Source organism: Poromitra crassiceps (assembly GCF_964638095.1).
Source record: "Poromitra crassiceps genome assembly, chromosome: 23".
Taxonomy (NCBI): Eukaryota; Metazoa; Chordata; class Actinopteri; order Beryciformes; family Melamphaidae; genus Poromitra; species Poromitra crassiceps.
The window spans coordinates 9,784,900-9,802,630 of record NC_139639.1 but is presented as its reverse complement, the minus strand read 5'-3'; the positions used below and the strand labels follow the sequence as shown (position 1 = coordinate 9,802,630).

Genomic DNA, 17,731 nt, shown 5'->3' with positions numbered 1-17,731 from the left:
GTGCAGGTTTTTAATTGTGCTGGCATGTTTGATACTGGCCATACTGACTACATTCAAGGAACATGAAAAGGCTTCTGCACACTGGCTGGTTATACTGGTGAGTTGACTGTTATATTATATTATATTATATTATTATACTGGTGAGTTGACTGGGATTAGTTTGTTTTTGTGAATTGTCTGTTTTCAGTTGAATCTTTTGCCTTTTTGTTGCTTTGTGAAGCACTTTCAGATGAGAATAATGCTTCATCTTCTCAGGAAACCTTCACCATCCTCCTCTTCGGCACAGAGTTTGCACTGAGGATCTGGGCGGCGGGCTGCTGCTGTCGCTACAAAGGATGGAGGGGGAGGCTGAAATTTGCTCGCAAACCCCTGTGCATCTTGGGTAACGTCAATAATATAAACAGTACAGTAAGGAAAACAGAGCAGGGGTCTCATTTATCAAACTGGGATCCCTTCAAAGGATTAACTAAAGTAATGTAGTTTTGGCTGGTCTGACGCTACGCTAGCTCTGTGCAGCTATCTGAGAAGGGAGAAGGGAGGGGGAACAGAGAGCCTGCAGACGTGGTCAGCTTTATTGGCCAAGTATGTAGACATAGAAGGAATTTGACGTTGCTCTCGACGCAGTAGGCTACAGCGTAGCCTAGACGAATGCTGCATTCACGTGCTGCACGGATTATTGTCCCATTTCCAGAGTTGGGAAGTCGTTCTTCCTGTGCGTTTTCATGAGCTTTTTAAGTGGTCATGTGGAAACAACATGGACGCTACAAAGAAGATGTGTTGTATGTTATTGCTCAGATTGTTTAAACAACACTTTAAAGCTGTTTGCAGTTTTTGCGTGATAACAAAGAGCAGAGGAAACAGTTCAGGACCTAATTTTTCCGACACCACATGAATGCCACGCACGTTCCTTCACTGCCAGAAGGGGGAGACAAAGGTTCTGCCGTAGAAAAGTTACGCACTCCAGCTTTAAAGATAAGATGAGTGTTTTGTATTTTCTCAGACATCTTTGTGCTGATTGCCTCGGTGCCGGTGGTGGTGGTGCGTAACCAGGGCAATGTGCTGGCCACGTCCCTGCGCAGCCTGCGCTTCCTGCAGATCCTGCGCATGCTGCGCATGGACCGCAGAGGAGGCACCTGGAAGCTGCTGGGCTCTGCCATCTACGCACATAGTAAGGTACGATATCATCTACGGCTGGCTACTGCCAGACTAGCCTCAGCCTGCTTTGTTACTACCCGCAGAGCTACTACGTCATATCCCTCCCAGACAGTGATAGACAAATGCTTTGTGCAATCAGGTGCCAATGTTGTTGCTTAAGGTTTGCTACAGTTAAAGATATTTTTTTTTACAATGTGCAGTTAAGTTGTAGGGCAGAAATTGGGCTCAGCACCAGCAAACCATATGCAGAGTCCAATAATCAAATAATTGCAGCCTGATGCATTAATATCACAATTTTCCATTTTGTGGATTAATTGTGCAGCCCATACTGGTAATGCAATTAATTTAAATGGAGGCAGGGAAATGAAACATTTAAAATCGGTGTGTGTGTGTGTGTGTGTGTGTGTGTGTTTGCGTGCGTGCGTGTTTGAGTGCGTGCGTGTGTGTCTAATTTTGATTTTGATCATTAGGCCTACTTTTATCAATTTCAGTCAAATTATGGAAACTTCTGCAATATTCCATGTTTTACAGTTGACTCTATTTTTATTTCCAAATTCCATGGTTCTGTCTTATTTTGTTTTTTCTTTGCATTGTGGAAATCATCTGGCCCTACAGAAGGCACATTCATGTGGTATATGCACAGTATGTGTAAACTGTGCTGTGTGTGTGTGTGTGTGTGTGTGTGTGTGTGTGTGTGTGTGTGTGTGTGTAGGAGCTGATCACAGCCTGGTACATTGGCTTCCTGTCTCTGATCCTGGCATCCTTTCTGGTGTACCTGGTGGAGAAGGATGACGTATCGATGGAGGTGATGAACCCTGACGACCCGACCGCCCAGCCTGCACCCCAGGACTTTGACACCTACGCCGACGCCCTCTGGTGGGGGCTGGTATGTAACACCCATGTAATGCACAGAGAGTCCTATACCAGGGGCACCCACACTTTTTTGCCTTGCAATCTACCATGCCTCACCTGACCCCCCCTTTTTGATTTTTGTTTTTGAAGGCCAATCTAAGGCCATCTATTTGACTCTAAATGAGACATCATTTACTAAATGATCATGAAGACTTGTGATTGAGGCCATAAACTCATTAAAAAAGTGTTTACTGATGTTATATATCAAATGAGAAGTAGGGTCATTTTCCCATTGACTTCTAAACAATCAGACATCTTTTTGCAGCCAGTGGAGCCGCCCCCTGCTGGCCATTAGAAAGAATGCAGTTTTAAGGCACTTCCACATTGTCTTTATTTTTCAGCCGCGGAGGTTGCCCTGCGCTGGCTAATAGCGCCGGCTGCTGCAGAACATGACTTCAGCTGGTAGCAAGGTGCAGAGAGCTGAAAAGAAACAAAGAACAACAACAAAATGTCAGGAACGTTTGCAGCGCTGAGAACAAAGACTTAATGTAGAACAGTAGTAAAACCAAAGAATCTTACCCTTGACACTCTCTGATGTCACGAAACATATTGATTTGACGGATAGATCTTTGTTCTTTGCTGAAAGTACTGCAGGTTTTGCTGGAACTTCCTCTTCCCCTTTGTTATGGTGCTTAAAATTGGAATGGTCCCAGTCTCCTGAAGGCAGCGTAGCACTGAGGAAGCCTGTGGAGTCTAAAGGCAGTGTAGCACTGAGGAAGCCTGTGGAGACTAAAGGCAGTGTAGCACTGAGGAAGCCTGTGGAGACTAAAGGCAGCGTAGCACTGAGGAAGCCTGTGGAGACTAAAGGCAGTGTAGCACTGAGGAAGCCTGTGGAGACTAAAGGCAGTGTAGCACTGAGGAAGCCTGTGGAGACTAAAGGCAGCGTAGCACTGAGGAAGCCTGTGGAGACTAAAGGCAGTGTAGCACTGAGGAAGCCTGTGGAGACTAAAGGCAGTGTAGCACTGAGGAAGCCTGTGGAGACTAAGAGAATCCTAATACATCACTCCCTCAGCCTACACAGTTGGAAGGAGGTTATGTTTTCACCTCTCTGTCTGTTCCTTAGCAAGAAAGCGCCCGGCATGGTTTTGCGCAGCCACGACTTGGAGCCTTGCCGCCGACGAGCGGCCACAGCGAGACTGTGCATACTCGAACGTAACTCGTCCAAAACACGTCCACGTTTATTGTCTCTCCATTTCAAAACTCATTCCGGTGAGCCTGCAGAAGGCTTTGCTAGATGAGGGACAAGCACGTTAAATGAGAAAATGGCATTTCGAGCTGCACGCCCCCTACGCCGAGCTTCGCCGATAGGACGCCCAGCTGTGGCGACCCCCTCGGCGCAGTCAGCGTCGTCGATTTCGCTCGAGCATAATTTGCGCTTTATTAGCGATGCAGTGATTTATTGGCCATGCATGGTAATCAGCAGGTATTCGCATTGTTGACGGCCATCGGCTTATCAGTAAATAAGGTGACATTCAACAAAGATGCATCACATTGTGATGCATTCAAGTGCACCTAGGACATTTTTGTATTTGGCGATGTGATGGTGTGTTGAATGTACCATTCAGGCTAGGAAATTCCAGTGTTTAGCAGCATAGCTAATGAAAAAAATGAAAAAACATTGGTGTCGGCATTGGCGATCGGCCAAATTGTTGTTTTAATATCGTATTGGCCCAAAATGTCACAGTCAGTGCATCCCTAAGTTATAAGTGGATTTGGCTGTAACTTGGTAGACAGGTTGCTCTTGTCCAGAGGATCAGTTTGTAACTAAACTGCTAGTTTTCTCCTCATGTATTAATGTGTTAATCTGTATGTGCCCTGTTTGCAGATCACCTTGACCACCATCGGTTACGGGGACAAAACCCCAAAGACCTGGGCTGGGAGACTGTTAGCCGGCACCTTCGCTCTGATCGGAGTGTCCTTCTTCGCTTTGCCTGCAGTAAGTCTCCTCTCTTGCTGCTTCATCTTCATTTAATTTTTTTTTTTTTCAAGATTTATTTTATTTTTCGTACAGTTGCTCATTCGTTGACAATATTACAGATAAACATCTCTGCTTGAGCACACGCACATTGCGTAAAATAAAACAAGACAAACCAAACAAAATAAACAAATAAATCCCAACCCCATCCCTCCCCCCACCCATCTCCCTTGTATGGATCTCTACATACATACTGTACATACATACATACATACATACATACATACATACATACATACATCATCTTCATTTAATTTAACACACTGTTGAACTGTGGAGATCATCTGCTCAGCTAATCATCACTGTCTTGTTAACACATCTGATTTGAGAAGAGTCTACCTCCCAATTGAAAACAGAATTATTTCTCTGGGCCTATTTGACGTTTAAGTATGAAATAATTTAGGTTACTACAATAATTAGGTCATTAGGCCTATTTTTATCAATGTCAGCCAAATTCTGGACAATTCTACAATATTCATGTTTTATAGTTGATTCCATTTTTATTACCACATTTTTTCTGCATTGTGGAAATCATCTGGCCCTACAGAAAGCACGTTGCATCAGCTGAAAATCCTCAATGAATTACATGTGTTATGCACAGTATGTAACTCAGTGTAAACAGTGTGTGTGTGTGTGTGTGTGTGTGTGTGTGTGTGTGTGTGTGTAGGGGATCCTTGGCTCAGGCTTGGCTCTGAAGGTGCAGGAGCAGCACAGACAGAAGCACTTTGAGAAGCGCAGACATCCAGCCGCCGGGCTCATCCAGGTGAGACAGCAGCTGCACCTGAACAACACCTGAGGATAACCACGACACCTGTCAGGTCAGACAGCAGCTACACCTAAACAACACCTGAGAATAACAACAATACCTGTCAGGTCAGACAGCAGCTACACCTAAACAACACCCGAGGATAACCACGACACCTGTCAGGTCAGACAGCAGCTGCACCTGAACAACACCTGAGAATAACAACAATACCTGTCAATATGACAGCAATTTTCTGTTTTGCCCCAGGATCCCTGATGGAGATACAACTTCAGCAGGAATAATTCAACCACATTCCTACTGCTACAGCTTTAATCAAATTATCATTTATACTGTACACATATACTGTGCACTCTAACATTAATCAGAATTATTGATCAAAACTGAAAAATCAAGAGAAGGTATGATGGTGGCAGGCAGCCTGCCACCCCTGTGGCAGTGTGCCCTGTGGGACTCCAGTCATGACGATGTGAATACGATACTGATATCACATCAGCAGGGGGCTTTCAGGGTGCTCAAATCAAATCAAACAACAAGTTACAATTTTCCTCTTGTGTCCCTGAAATGACATTATCTTTCTGTATTGAAACCGAGGAGCAGGTGAAAGCTAGCTAGCTAGTAGCTAATTGGAATGCTTATTAAGTTAAATACAAATGTAGATTTTTTCCCCCCCCAAAGAAACGGCTGTCGTCTGAACAGAAACTATTTTGAACTAAAATTCACAATGTCAGCGTACCTGTTCAATTGCAAGTGACATTATTTGCTGCATTGGCGCTTTTTCCCTAATGTTCTTTCTGATGTATTTTGTACAGTCTGCCTGGCGATACTATGCCACCAATCCAATCAGGGAAGACCTTATTGCCACATGGAGATTCTATGAAACTGTTATCTCTCTTCCCTGTTTCAGGCAAGTAAACTCGACAAAACCCTTCTGCTATGGCAGTCCTTACATGTGCTGTTTCATATTCCCCCATGCACTGTATTTATACATTTCAGTTATTTGAATATGAATTCTGATATTTTGTGTTTGTTCTTTTGTTCTGTTATGAATGTTCTGTTTTGTGCCAATCATGCTTTTTCTGCTTCATTTTCTTTAGTTTGCATGCTTATCATTAACGTGAACTGAAGTCAGTGGTTTCCATGAAGGAAAACTGGATGCTGGGAAGCAAAACAGCATTTGATCTCTGAGGTATACCAGATGTCACGTGTCCATACCTGCCGGCCTGGTTTCCCACAAAGCATCTCGCTACAAACGAAATATCATTATCATACCTGCCAACATTATGCTGTGAAAAAGAGGCCCCGCCCCAATGTAACCCTACACCACAAATTAATAGAATCAATACAAGGATGTAACGTAAATTACTTTGAATTAGTCTTCAATTCATAGCTCATAGCAAAAATAAATAATAATAAAACATACAAAATGTACAAAATATGGGATCAAAAGTCAACATCTAAAACAACAACTTGCAAAACGCATGGTGTTGTGCTGATGTGGCTAGCGGTTAGAAACAGGAAGGTCTCACACCAGGTGGACTGAAATTTGGACGCGTATTTCTTCTTCTTAGGACCTGTTTCATTCATTCTCATTGACTGTAAACATATGGAGGTCCAGCTCCTCACCCAAGAGCTTGAGCGAGCACAGTGACGAGCGACGCACGGCACATCAGGCAGAGGTACCACCACACATATCCTCCAGACATAATTACACAAACTGTGAAACACCCATTTGAGTTGTATCACTATGAAATTGGGAGATTAGTGGGATAAATTACCAATCAGGAGCACCGCGGGAGAAAGGGATAAAAATAGGGAGACTCTCGTGCAAATGGTGAGTGTTGGCAGGTATGCAGTTGCACTCATCTTGTTGCTGGGAGGCTTTTGGGAAACTGGACTCTGTTTTTCTTGGTTTAGACCAGTCTTAGTTTAGACCAGTGATTCTCAACCTTTTCTTCATATTAAGGACTCCTAATTTAGTCCACATTAGAGCCAGAGAGCCCCATCTGATGAGATGTGGGCTCTGGGAGCCATATTACACACAGCTTTGTCCAGGATCTGTATTGTAGGTAGATTAGAGAGATATTGTGAAACTGTGCCAGGGCAGCAGGGCTATTCAACTGGATTGTTCAGGGGGGCACATTGTGAGAAAGCTAAGAGCCCGGGGGGGCACATTTCCCTGAGCTGTTATTATCATCAGTGCCACCACATCTTCATCTTTTTTTACTACATTGAAAAAGTCGCCTAATCATAGCATCATGGTCCACGGAATTTCCCCCAGAAACAGAAATTAAAAAACGCACATCAAAATCCAAAGATAAAACTTTTAAACCAGTTTAAATTCAAACTGATTTTTATCTGGAGTGAAGGCCAACAGGGATTGCTTACATGGCGCTCGCTATCAAACGCAATTGGTAAACGCAAGGCACACTGAGTGGACAGTGAGAGAGAGAGGATGAGAAGGAAAGACCGAGAGAGAGAGAGAGAGAGATAGATAGAGAGAGATGCATGCACTTCCCCCCCTTCCCTCATAACTGTTCTGCGGGCCATTGTGACTTGATTGGCGGGTCGCATTTGGCCCGCGGGCCGCCAGTTGAATAGGCCTGAATTATGCCATTCTTCTACATTCTATAATCGTGTTAATTTCTTAACTCCTCGTAAATGAAGAAAAAGTTTAACAATGAATACATTTGCTGGGGAGCCCTTTGTTCCACCTCTAAGATCCCTGGTGGTCCCTGCACTCCATGTTGAGAACCACTGGTTTAGACTGTAAATCTGTGTTGTTAATGCAGTTCTTTGATTGGTTGGAATGGGTCAAAACTGAAATGACATTATCACCATATATTTCACTTTTTTCAGATTTTTCCTAAATGATCCTTCTCTATGTGTCCTTCTCTAAATAGATAAAATGATGTACAACATAACATTAAAAGGGTAGAAGGTCATCTAAGTCCTTCAAATCCAAGTGGATTTAATTGAATTGAATTGATGAATAGCTCATTTAACGATTTTGTAATGGAACAGATGGATGTGAATGTATTTAATGCTGTGAATGATGTGTAAAAGTTACAGGACTCGTCTTTTGACTTTCAGAGGTTCTTGCAGGATATGAAGCTGTGCTCTGTAAGCTTGTTCATGTTGTACTTTGTCTCTCTCTGCATCCACAGGAAGGAGCACTTGGAGGGTATGGCGAGGTAGGTCACTGTTCCCTCGATCTGCAGCAGAGATCAATAAATCACACAGAGTTCTTCTGTCCAGAGTAACAGATTTTCTGATGGCGTTTTAATTAGCTCTACAAGCTCCAAAGACTAATGAATCTCCCCATCCGCTTTTAAATAGCTTCCTACATTAATTCACAACTCAAATATATCTCTCAGCACAGCGCCGGCTAATGGCTGTGCTACATGTCGATCTGTGATAGAAAACTCCCACATGTCTCGCTTTCTAACCATGCTGCCTTTCATATCAGCTACTTTCATGACATTTAGTTTGAGAGATGTTTTTAGAAAGATATTAGTGATCCATTCGTTATCTTTCAGTTATGAAGGACAGTTTAGATCGACTAATTAGGACGCAAGCTGGAGCTTTTTGGTTTGGTGATTTTCCTTTTTTCCACCGTTCCGAGCGATATGAACGCTGCTGAGATGATGTCATCTGTCCATTCATCAATTCACTGTCTTCTTCTACTGTTACTTTGTTCTACTGTTACTTTGTTCTACTGTTACTTTGTTCTACTGTTACTTTGTTCCACTGTTAATTTGTTGCTGAGTGCTGGGAGAGGCTGAGAAGATACAGAAAAGGCATTTTATATTTGTCGGAGTGAAAGTTAAGTGAACACTGTAAGTGAATAGCTTAAAATATAGAGAGTCTGTAAAAGTGTTGATGATTCTTTCAACCACAAACTTAACACATTGAGTGCCAAGGACGTCTCTGGACGTCCTAAAAAAATGTAACGAGGAGTGCCAAGGACGTCTGTGGACGTCCTAAAATCATAATTCATATTATTCCATAATTCTGCTGTTTAAGGTCGTACCCAGCCAGTGAGCATGAATCCCTTCAAGGGATCACACGGCGCCACCTTAAACATCGTCACAGGAGCTGCGCCACCCACCTCAGATCCTTTACTTTGTGCAGGAGACAGCAGGGAAAGACGTGATCAAAGTGGAAACCGATGCATGCTTCAGCCAGAGCCGTATAGATTGCTCTGTCTGCAGCGGAGCGGACAGTTGGCTCGGCTGCATCCGTGCCCACAACTGAGCTCTTCTGCTTATATCTATCTTCTATCTATCTGTTTCTCCACACGATTCCCTGCCAGAAAGCCAGCACCCGAAGCCGAACGGCCAAGCCCTTTTCGTTCAGTCGCGTTTGGCATTTCCTTGTTGCGCTAGGATCCGTCCGGGGCAAAAACGGAGTCAGACTCTGTGCGTGTGGGGAGGAGCCCGCAGCTCAGAGGGGGAGAGGGGGGGGTGGGGGGGAGAGGGGGGAGAGGGGGGTGGGGGGGAGAGGGGGGTGGGGGGAGCAGGCTGCACAGAAACCACACCACGCCACCACATCAGAAAACACCAGCCAGAGTCAGTGAATGTGCTCGAAATTAGAGTGCAAAAAGTATTCATAAAAGTCACTATATCTTGAAAAGTAAAAAAAAACGGCAGAAAACCCTTGAAAGTGCACTTCTTACAGAGGCTGTCATTTCATAATGGAACTGTCTAGAAACAAAATTTATTCTTTGGAAGAAGCAGGAGTGTTCAATGTTTCATTAGAGTCCAGCCCTCTCAATATAGCCCTAATAGAAAAAATTCTATAGCTGTTTTCAACTGAATGGAAGTGAATCTGGCACAGGCTCCAGACAATTTTACTGAAGCGCTGTGGCACTCAATGTGTTAAGTTTCATGTTAAGGTGAGTGGCTGAGAACTGAAATACTGGACTAGCAAATGAACTAAACAAAGGCCAACTGGTGAGGCACCGAACGATGTGGGGAAAACACAGAGTAGGGCGGGGCCAGAGTGATTTAAAGAGAGAGTAGCGCCAACGGAATTCCAAAACGTTTGATAGTCAATTAACACCCGCCAACCCAACGGCAAAAACATATTTTCCACCCAGAAACTCCGCTGTTGCATACTCCTGTACTTGTTTAATTGTTGTTATTGAGTCTATTTCTGCAATAAATGCACTTTATGGCTCTTTAAATTAGTCAAACGTTGACATTACTCTTCGAGGCGGACAGGCAAGGAGGCGGCCATTACTGTTTTGCTACCGACGTTCCTGATTGGCCGGTTACAATGTCAACTACGAGGCGGGTCACTGATTGGCTCATCTGCTTTGCAGTTTCTGCAGAAAGCCCTCCCAGAGTTGAGGCCAGACGGTCTGGTAAAACGAAATGAAATGTGAGTTCATGTGACCGGCTGGTTCACCAGGCTAGGTCTTTGATGGAAGCCAGACCTTCTCACTCCAGACATGGCAGCTCCTATCTGACCAAGGAAGCAAAAAAGAGTGATTGAAACAAATTGGACTGTGGAGGGAAACATCTGGTAGATTCAACGCTTTCCGAACTTGGTTTAGAATTCTGAGAGAGTTTCTCACGAATCCTGAAAAGTCCCCGGCCTCTCTAGACCATGTTGTAATGTTGAATGTCGATGATGTGTGTATGCTTTTTCTTTTCTTTTCCTGTGTCTGAGCCTGTTCATTTGTCTTGTTTCGTTCGTGTGTTCTGACAAAAATGTAAAATAAAATATGGGGGGAAAAAAGAAAGAAAGAGAGGGACAGAGGGAGCAAGAGATTGAGAGAGACAGATTGGAAAGGATAGACAGAGAGAGAGAGAGAGAGAGAGAGAGAGAGAGAATAAGAAAGGGAAAGGTGGGGGGGAAGAGAGCTGAGAGAAAGGCATAGAGAGATAAAACAAGAAAGAGAGATGAAGAGGTAGAGAGACAGAGAGAACCAGCCAAAAAGAAAGGGAGAGAGAGGTGGGGGGGCAAAGAGAGAAATGAGGAAAAAGACAGCGAGAGAGAACAGGGAGAGAGAGATGGAGAGAGGGGAGAGACGGGGAGAGAGAGAGGGGAGGAGAGAGATGGAGAGGGAGGGAGAGAGAGAGAGGGGAGGAGAGAGAGATGGAGAGAGGGGAGAGACGGGGAGGTGAGAGGGAGGGAGAGAGAGGGAGTGCACTCATGGGTAGAGAGAGAGAGAGGGAGAGAGAGCACTCATACGATCACCTGGTGGGAAATGATTGGGCTGACATTATGCTGTTGGCTGGGAGCAGCAACTGGCCGAGCGCCAGGCTTTCAGCACTGATGTCCACCACAGCGCGATAACAACCTAACTACGTACCGCTGTGTAGCGCGATAACAACCTAACTACGTACCGCTGTGTGTGTGTGTGGGGGGGGGGCAACAGCCAATCAGCTTTGATTTCCACAACACTGCACCGTGCAATATTGGAGCCTTTATCTCCAGGTTTATTTTTCCACTGTTGTCTGTTCAGCACAATGGAGAGAGAACATTACATCATAACTGAGAGTCGATTGTGCGTGTGTGCTTGTGTGTGTGTGTGATTTTGTTTTGCTATCCTTGTGAGGACCAGTTAGAGCTCTAGCGCTACGCTACGGTAGCCGTGAAGTGCAAATCACAACGGCAAATAGGAAAACACAACAAGTCAAAAAACACAACAGCAAATAGGAAAACCGAGAGGGCAGGCTTTCTTGGTGGCAATGAAGCCAATGCAGAGTTTTAAAAATCAAGATGGCAGCGGCCAAAACGCCAAACTAGACGCTTCAAAACAGGTTTTCACAAACAAATGTGTGACATCACAGGTGACATCACACACACTTTGTCCATCTCTTTTACGGGCTATGAGGAAAAAACAACGCCAAATAACAAGACACAACAACAGATTGCGAATCAAATTAACACAAGAGAAAACATGACAACAAAGCAGAAATCACAACGGCAAAACAGAAACAACCACAAAGCAAAAAAACGCAACATTAACTTCTACCAGAACTTTTGAAAGTGTTTTCCTATTTGGCGTTTTTTCCCCCTCGTGTTTTCCTATTCGCCATTGTGTTTTTTGATTTGTTGTCATGTTTTCATATTTGTTGTGTTTTGTTTTATTTTATTTTTTTGTTTGTTGCGTTTTCCTATTTGTCGCTGTGATTTGCACTTCACGGCCACCGTAATTGACCTGCAGAGCAAGGACATTTCTCGCAAAGTGAGGTCAGTTCGGCCGCTCCTCACTTCTCCAAAGTGTTAGTTTAGGATTAGTGTTAAAATATGAGGGATTGGGTTTGGGTAAGGATTAACGTTAGGTTACATCAGGATTTGGATTTGGGACTATGGGGTTTAAGGTTAGAATGAGGATCATGTTTTGGGTAAGGCTAAGGGTTAAGCTAAGGCATGTAAAGGTGTGAGGATTAAGGTTAAGGTGAAGGCTTTGATTAATGAATGTTGGCAGGTCCTCTCAGGTATAGTACGCCAAAGTGTGTGGCAGAGCTGTGGGAGGTGAGGAGCGCCCTGTTTCCCCCACGTCTCTGTTGTGTTGCCTCGTTTAAACCCAGAGCTTCAGGATAATCGCCTCTAATTTTCCTCTCTTTATTCGGCCGTAGGAGCGCTCAGAGAGACATTCTCTCTTCCCTTAAAGCTCATCTATTCTCTGCCTCTCAGCGCAGTAATGGGCCCTGGCCTGATTCTGCCCCGGGGCCCATAGAGCCGGGGCCCATAGAGGGGCATATTGTCTGTCTGCTGTGGGAGCAGAACCGACGAGAACACTCCACATATCACAGGCTCCGGTTACCCCGCCTCCCTCCCTCCCTCCCTCCTCCAAGGCACACAGGAGTCTTATTTTACTCAGGAGCGCTCTCTCTCTCTTTGTGCTGCCAAATCTTGTCAGCCATTGGACAATAAAGGAGACCAATCTCTTTGAGGCTTCCTTACGCCGGGGGCGGGAGCATCCTCTCTGTCCAGAGGCAGCAGACCGTGAAGACTTTACCTCTGTTCCTCTGTTGGAGAGGAAAGGGCAGAGGAGAGGGACAGGAGAGGAAAGGGCAGAGGAGAGGGACAGGAGAGGAAAGGGCAGAGGAGAGGGACAGAGGAGACGGACAGGAGAGGAAAGGGCAGAGGAGAGGGACAGGAGAGGAAAGGGCAGAGGAGAGGAAAGGGCAGAGGAGAGGGACAGGAGAGGAAAGGGCAGAGGAGAGGGACAGGAGAGGAAAGGGCAGAGGAGAGGAAAGGGCAGAGGAGAGGGACAGGAGAGGAAAGGGCAGAGGAGAGGGACAGGAGAGGAAGAGAGGGACAGGAGAGGAAAGGGCAGAGGAGAGGAAAGGGCAGAGGAGAGGGACAGGAGAGGAAAGGGCAGAGGAGAGGAAAGGGCAGAGGAGAGGGACAGGAGAGGAAAGGGCAGAGGAGAGGAAAGGGCAGAGGAGAGGGACAGGAGAGGAAAGGGCAGAGGACAGGGCAGAGGAGAGGAAAGGGCAGAGGAGAGGGACAGGAGAGGAAAGGGCAGAGGACAGGGCAGAGGAGAGGAAAGGGCAGAGGAGAGGGACAGGAGAGGAAAGGGCAGAGGACAGGGCAGAGGAGAGGAAAGGGCAGAGGAGAGGGACAGGAGAGGAAAGGGCAGAGGACAGGGCAGAGGAGAGGAAAGGGCAGAGGAGAGGGACAGGAGAGGAAAGGGCAGAGGAGAGGAAAGGGCAGAGGAGAGGGACAGGAGAGGAAAGGGCAGAGGACAGGGCAGAGGAGAGGAAAGGGCAGAGGAGAGGGACAGAGGAGAGGGACAGGAGACATCCTAAGAAACTGTTAGGTTTGCCTTAAAGGTGCTGTAAGTGTGGTATTAAAATAAAATACAAATCAAATAAAAAAATCAAGTGTTAAATAGCTCTACTCTCCCACAGCCATCACTGATATAGAACATGGTTCCACTCCTCTGCAGTTTCCAGAAAATACATTTTCTGGGATCCCATGCCACCTTTATCCAATCAGGAGTGAGGATTCCACACCTTTATGTTCTGTTGACTGCAGAGCAGAGCCAGCCACCCTACTGACCAAACACTGAGTCTGCTTTCATCTGGACCAGCCCAAAATCACACTGTGATTATAGAAATCAACCCCATGATTCTCTTTAAGTTTTTATCCTATTAAAACCATGAAAGGTCCTAGATATTTCGTTTTCATTCAGATATTAAATTGTTATTGATTGATTGATTGATTGATTGATGTTTTTATTTGAGTGTCATGCACCTTATGGTGCCCAGCCCATATGGGCTTACAAGACACTATATATTTACAATAGCCATGATGGCCACATGACAAATCATAATAAACATTTGTACAGCATCAAGAGAAAGCATTTCAACAAAATATTCACCAACACAGAGATAAAGTTATACTGGGTACAATGTTCCCTGTCTTAGTCGCCAGGCATTTTCTATAAATCTGGCTAAAACAAAAATGTCCTTATCAAAAAGCCAACTCAACTCATGAACTTCTGACAGCCAAAACAAATCAGGATTCTTCAACTGGATTTTCTCAAATAAACGATTCCTCAAATCATTGTATATGGGACAATGAAACACCAAGTGAAATTCATCCTCCACAACACCAAGATCACAAAAAACACAGACGCAGCTCTTCAGGAATACATTTATATCTGCCTATCTCAATGACCAGTGGTAATTACCAGTTCTTAACTGAGCACATAGGGACCTCTGTCCTCTTTTAGATTTGACGTTATATATGGTTCTGTAAAATAATTTTTAATTTTGACATAATTCCCGAGCTTTGGTTTCTTCTAAATCTCCTCCATCCACTGTTCCTTTTGGATCTGAAACTGTTTTTGTTTGACTATATTTACATTACACTGCAGATTCTTCATACAAATAATATGTAAACCAGAAAACAAAAATATTGCAGACACTTCTCTTGACCAAGGATAACTGTGTGCTCTGTCCCAATTAAAGATCTTTTTGGTCACCCTATTTGGTCACAGTATTTATGCACTCCAAGAAAGCACCTCATGGCTCGCCTCTGGATAGCATTACAGTCAGGAGCATCCTCAAAACCCCACACTCCTGCAACATCAAATAAAATGGAGCCAACTATTGAATGATCAAGTTTTTTAAAGTACCGGTACATATTTAAGGTTTTCATCTTATTCATAATTATTGGGATAATATTATATATTGAGATCATTCTGACCAAGAAAATCGTACTATGAAATTTTCATATCAGAGGATGAAAGAGTGACCTGTATTTTAGAGAAATACTCAACGTCTAATTGATGAGTGCAGACACATCCTGATGATGCTAGCATCAAATCAAATCACACGCTGTCTTTCCTCTCTTTCTCACTTCAGCCAAAAGCTGAGTTTACTGGAACGCGTCCGCCTGCCCAACACGCGGCCACCGGCCGCGTCCGGCCGGAAGGTGACCGGGGGAAACGCAGAGTCCATCGAGGAGAGCCCGTCCAAGGAGCCCAAACCAGCCGGGTTCAGCAACCGTGAACGCTTCCGCACCGCCTTCCGCATGAAGGCCTACACCCTCCGCCAGAGCTCTGAAGGTACGCAGGCTCAGAGCGGGCGATTTCCATAACATCATTTCCAGTCTCCACGCTAGGAATCGAGCGTGCAAGATTCCTAGTTTCATAAAATGCACATTGTTACAAATGGATCTTTCATCTTCAGCACGTGTGTCTCGTTGGGGGCACCACACATCAACATCATGTCTCGTTAGGGGCACCACACATCAACATCATGTCTCGTTAGGGGCACCACACATCAACATCATGTCTCGTTAGGGGCACCACACATCAACATCATGTCTCGTTGGGGGCACCACACATCAACATCATGTCTCGTTAGGGGCACCACACATCAACATCATGTCTCGTTAGGGGCACCACACATCAACATCATGTCTCGTTAGGGGCACCACACATCAACATCATGTCTCGTTAGGGGGCACCACACATCAACATCATGTCTCGTTAGGGGCACCACACATCAACATCATGTCTCGTTAGGGGCACCACACATCAACATCATGTCTCGTTAGGGGCACCACACATCAACATCATGTCTCGTTAGGGGCACCACACATCAACATCATGTCTCGTTAGGGGCACCACACATCAACATCATGTCTCGTTAGGGGCACCACACATCAACATCATGTCTCGTTAGGGGCACCACACATCAACATCATGTCTCGTTGGGGGCACCACACATCAACATCATGTCTCGTTAGGGGCACCACACATCAACATCATGTCTCGTTAGGGGCACCACACATCAACATCATGTCTCGTTGGGGGCACCACACATCAACATCATGTCTCGTTAGGGGCACCACACATCAACATCATGTCTCGTTAGGGGCACCACACATCAACATCATGTCTCGTTAGGGGCACCACACATCAACATCATGTCTCGTTAGGGGCACCACACATCAACATCATGTCTCGTTAGGGGCACCACACATCAACATCATGTCTCGTTAGGGGCACCACACATCAACATCATGTCTCGTTAGGGGGCACCACACATCAACATCATGTCTCGTTAGGGGCACCACACATCAACATCATGTCTCGTTGGGGGCACCACACATCAACATCATGTCTCGTTGGGGGCACCACACATCAACATCATGTCTCGTTAGGGGCACCACACATCAACATCATGTCTCGTTAGGGGCACCACACATCAACATCAGCTCATTGAAAATGACTCGTCCTTTGCCAGTGTCATGTCTGGATGGTTTGACAGTGATGAGAGCTTGTTGTGTTTTCTCCTCACAGATGCTGGAGCTCTGGCAGACCCAGCCTTAGAGGAGCGGGGTTTCCCCCCAGACATCCTCCTGGAGGAGATGATCCCCACTCTGAAACTGGTCATCAGGGCCGTCAGGTCAGTGGCTTCAGAGAGCTGCTGCCCTTGAAACATAGTACATTTTGTTGGTACTATTTTTTCAGTCCCACCTGCTTCACATTAATACAGGTTTAGTCCACACACTAATCCAGATCAATCTGCTTCACATTAAGACAGGTTTAGTCCACACACTAATCCAGATCAATCTGCTTCATGTTAATGCAGGTTTAGTCCACACACTAATCCAGATCAATTAGAAAATGTATATTTTTTTATTTAGGTATTTTGTAAGAAACAGCCCAAAGCAGCCAGAACTAAGCGGCCTATGCATGCCAATAGACTAAATAATATGTTTAGAGATTCAGTGTGGACATGGAGCATTTAGAAAACGCTAGTGTGGATGAAAAGCTTTCAACACAAAAATGGCGTTTTCAAATGTATCTGCATTAGTGTGGTCAAAGTCACAGTTCAGTATGTTCATACCGATGGCCACTGAGAAGCTCCACTGCAGCAGCTGGGGGTGAAGTGCCTTGCTCAAGTGCTCTCTGCCTCCACAGAGCGAGCGACTGATGCCAGCGAAATTTCGCTCGAGTTGGGATATTTCATCTCGGGCGACGAGCAAATTTTCGCCCTATCACTCCGTCTCTGTCGCTCGGACGCCCAGCGATTTTTCTCACGGGCGAATATACGCTCAATCGCTCGTTTGCATTGACTTTGTAAACTCGATGCCAGCGAAAAACTTCAATAGGTCAGTGTGAACGCACCTTTACTGAGGAAGGGTAAACTGTTGCTTCTACTGTTTCTCAGTCAGTCCTAGGCATTGAACTGGCAATCTTTCAGTCATAATCCAATTTCTACATTTTTTAGATGACTGCCGCCCAACATACAGTTGACTCAACATACAGCACTGCGGGAACAACAGTAAAAAGTTAAATGTTTGTACCACAACTGAACTTGAAGCTTTGCTAAATTGGTCAGTTGGCTGGAACCTTATGGGAACTTGGAAAGTGGTTTGTCTCAGTAATCTATCTGCAAGTTGGACGATAAAAAGTGGAAAATAAACCATTAGACCACTCT

The 17,731-nt window shown here is 45.1% G+C and overlaps 1 protein-coding gene across 1 annotated transcript in view; it reads left to right on the top strand.

The window, feature by feature from the left end:
• Window positions 1–17,731, top strand: part of kcnq3 (potassium voltage-gated channel, KQT-like subfamily, member 3) — a gene marked incomplete at both ends in the record, with an annotated part of 157,191 nt that overhangs the window by 129,148 nt on the left and 10,312 nt on the right. The window contains 10 exons of the mRNA XM_083658942.1: window positions 7–97; window positions 256–382; window positions 1,001–1,173; window positions 1,868–2,041; window positions 3,893–4,003; window positions 4,710–4,805; window positions 5,618–5,716; window positions 7,977–7,999; window positions 15,143–15,345; window positions 16,588–16,693. Of these exons, the coding sequence (XP_083515068.1) occupies window positions 7–97; window positions 256–382; window positions 1,001–1,173; window positions 1,868–2,041; window positions 3,893–4,003; window positions 4,710–4,805; window positions 5,618–5,716; window positions 7,977–7,999; window positions 15,143–15,345; window positions 16,588–16,693 (1,203 nt within the window). The remainder of the gene's footprint in view (window positions 1–6; window positions 98–255; window positions 383–1,000; window positions 1,174–1,867; window positions 2,042–3,892; window positions 4,004–4,709; window positions 4,806–5,617; window positions 5,717–7,976; window positions 8,000–15,142; window positions 15,346–16,587; window positions 16,694–17,731) is intronic.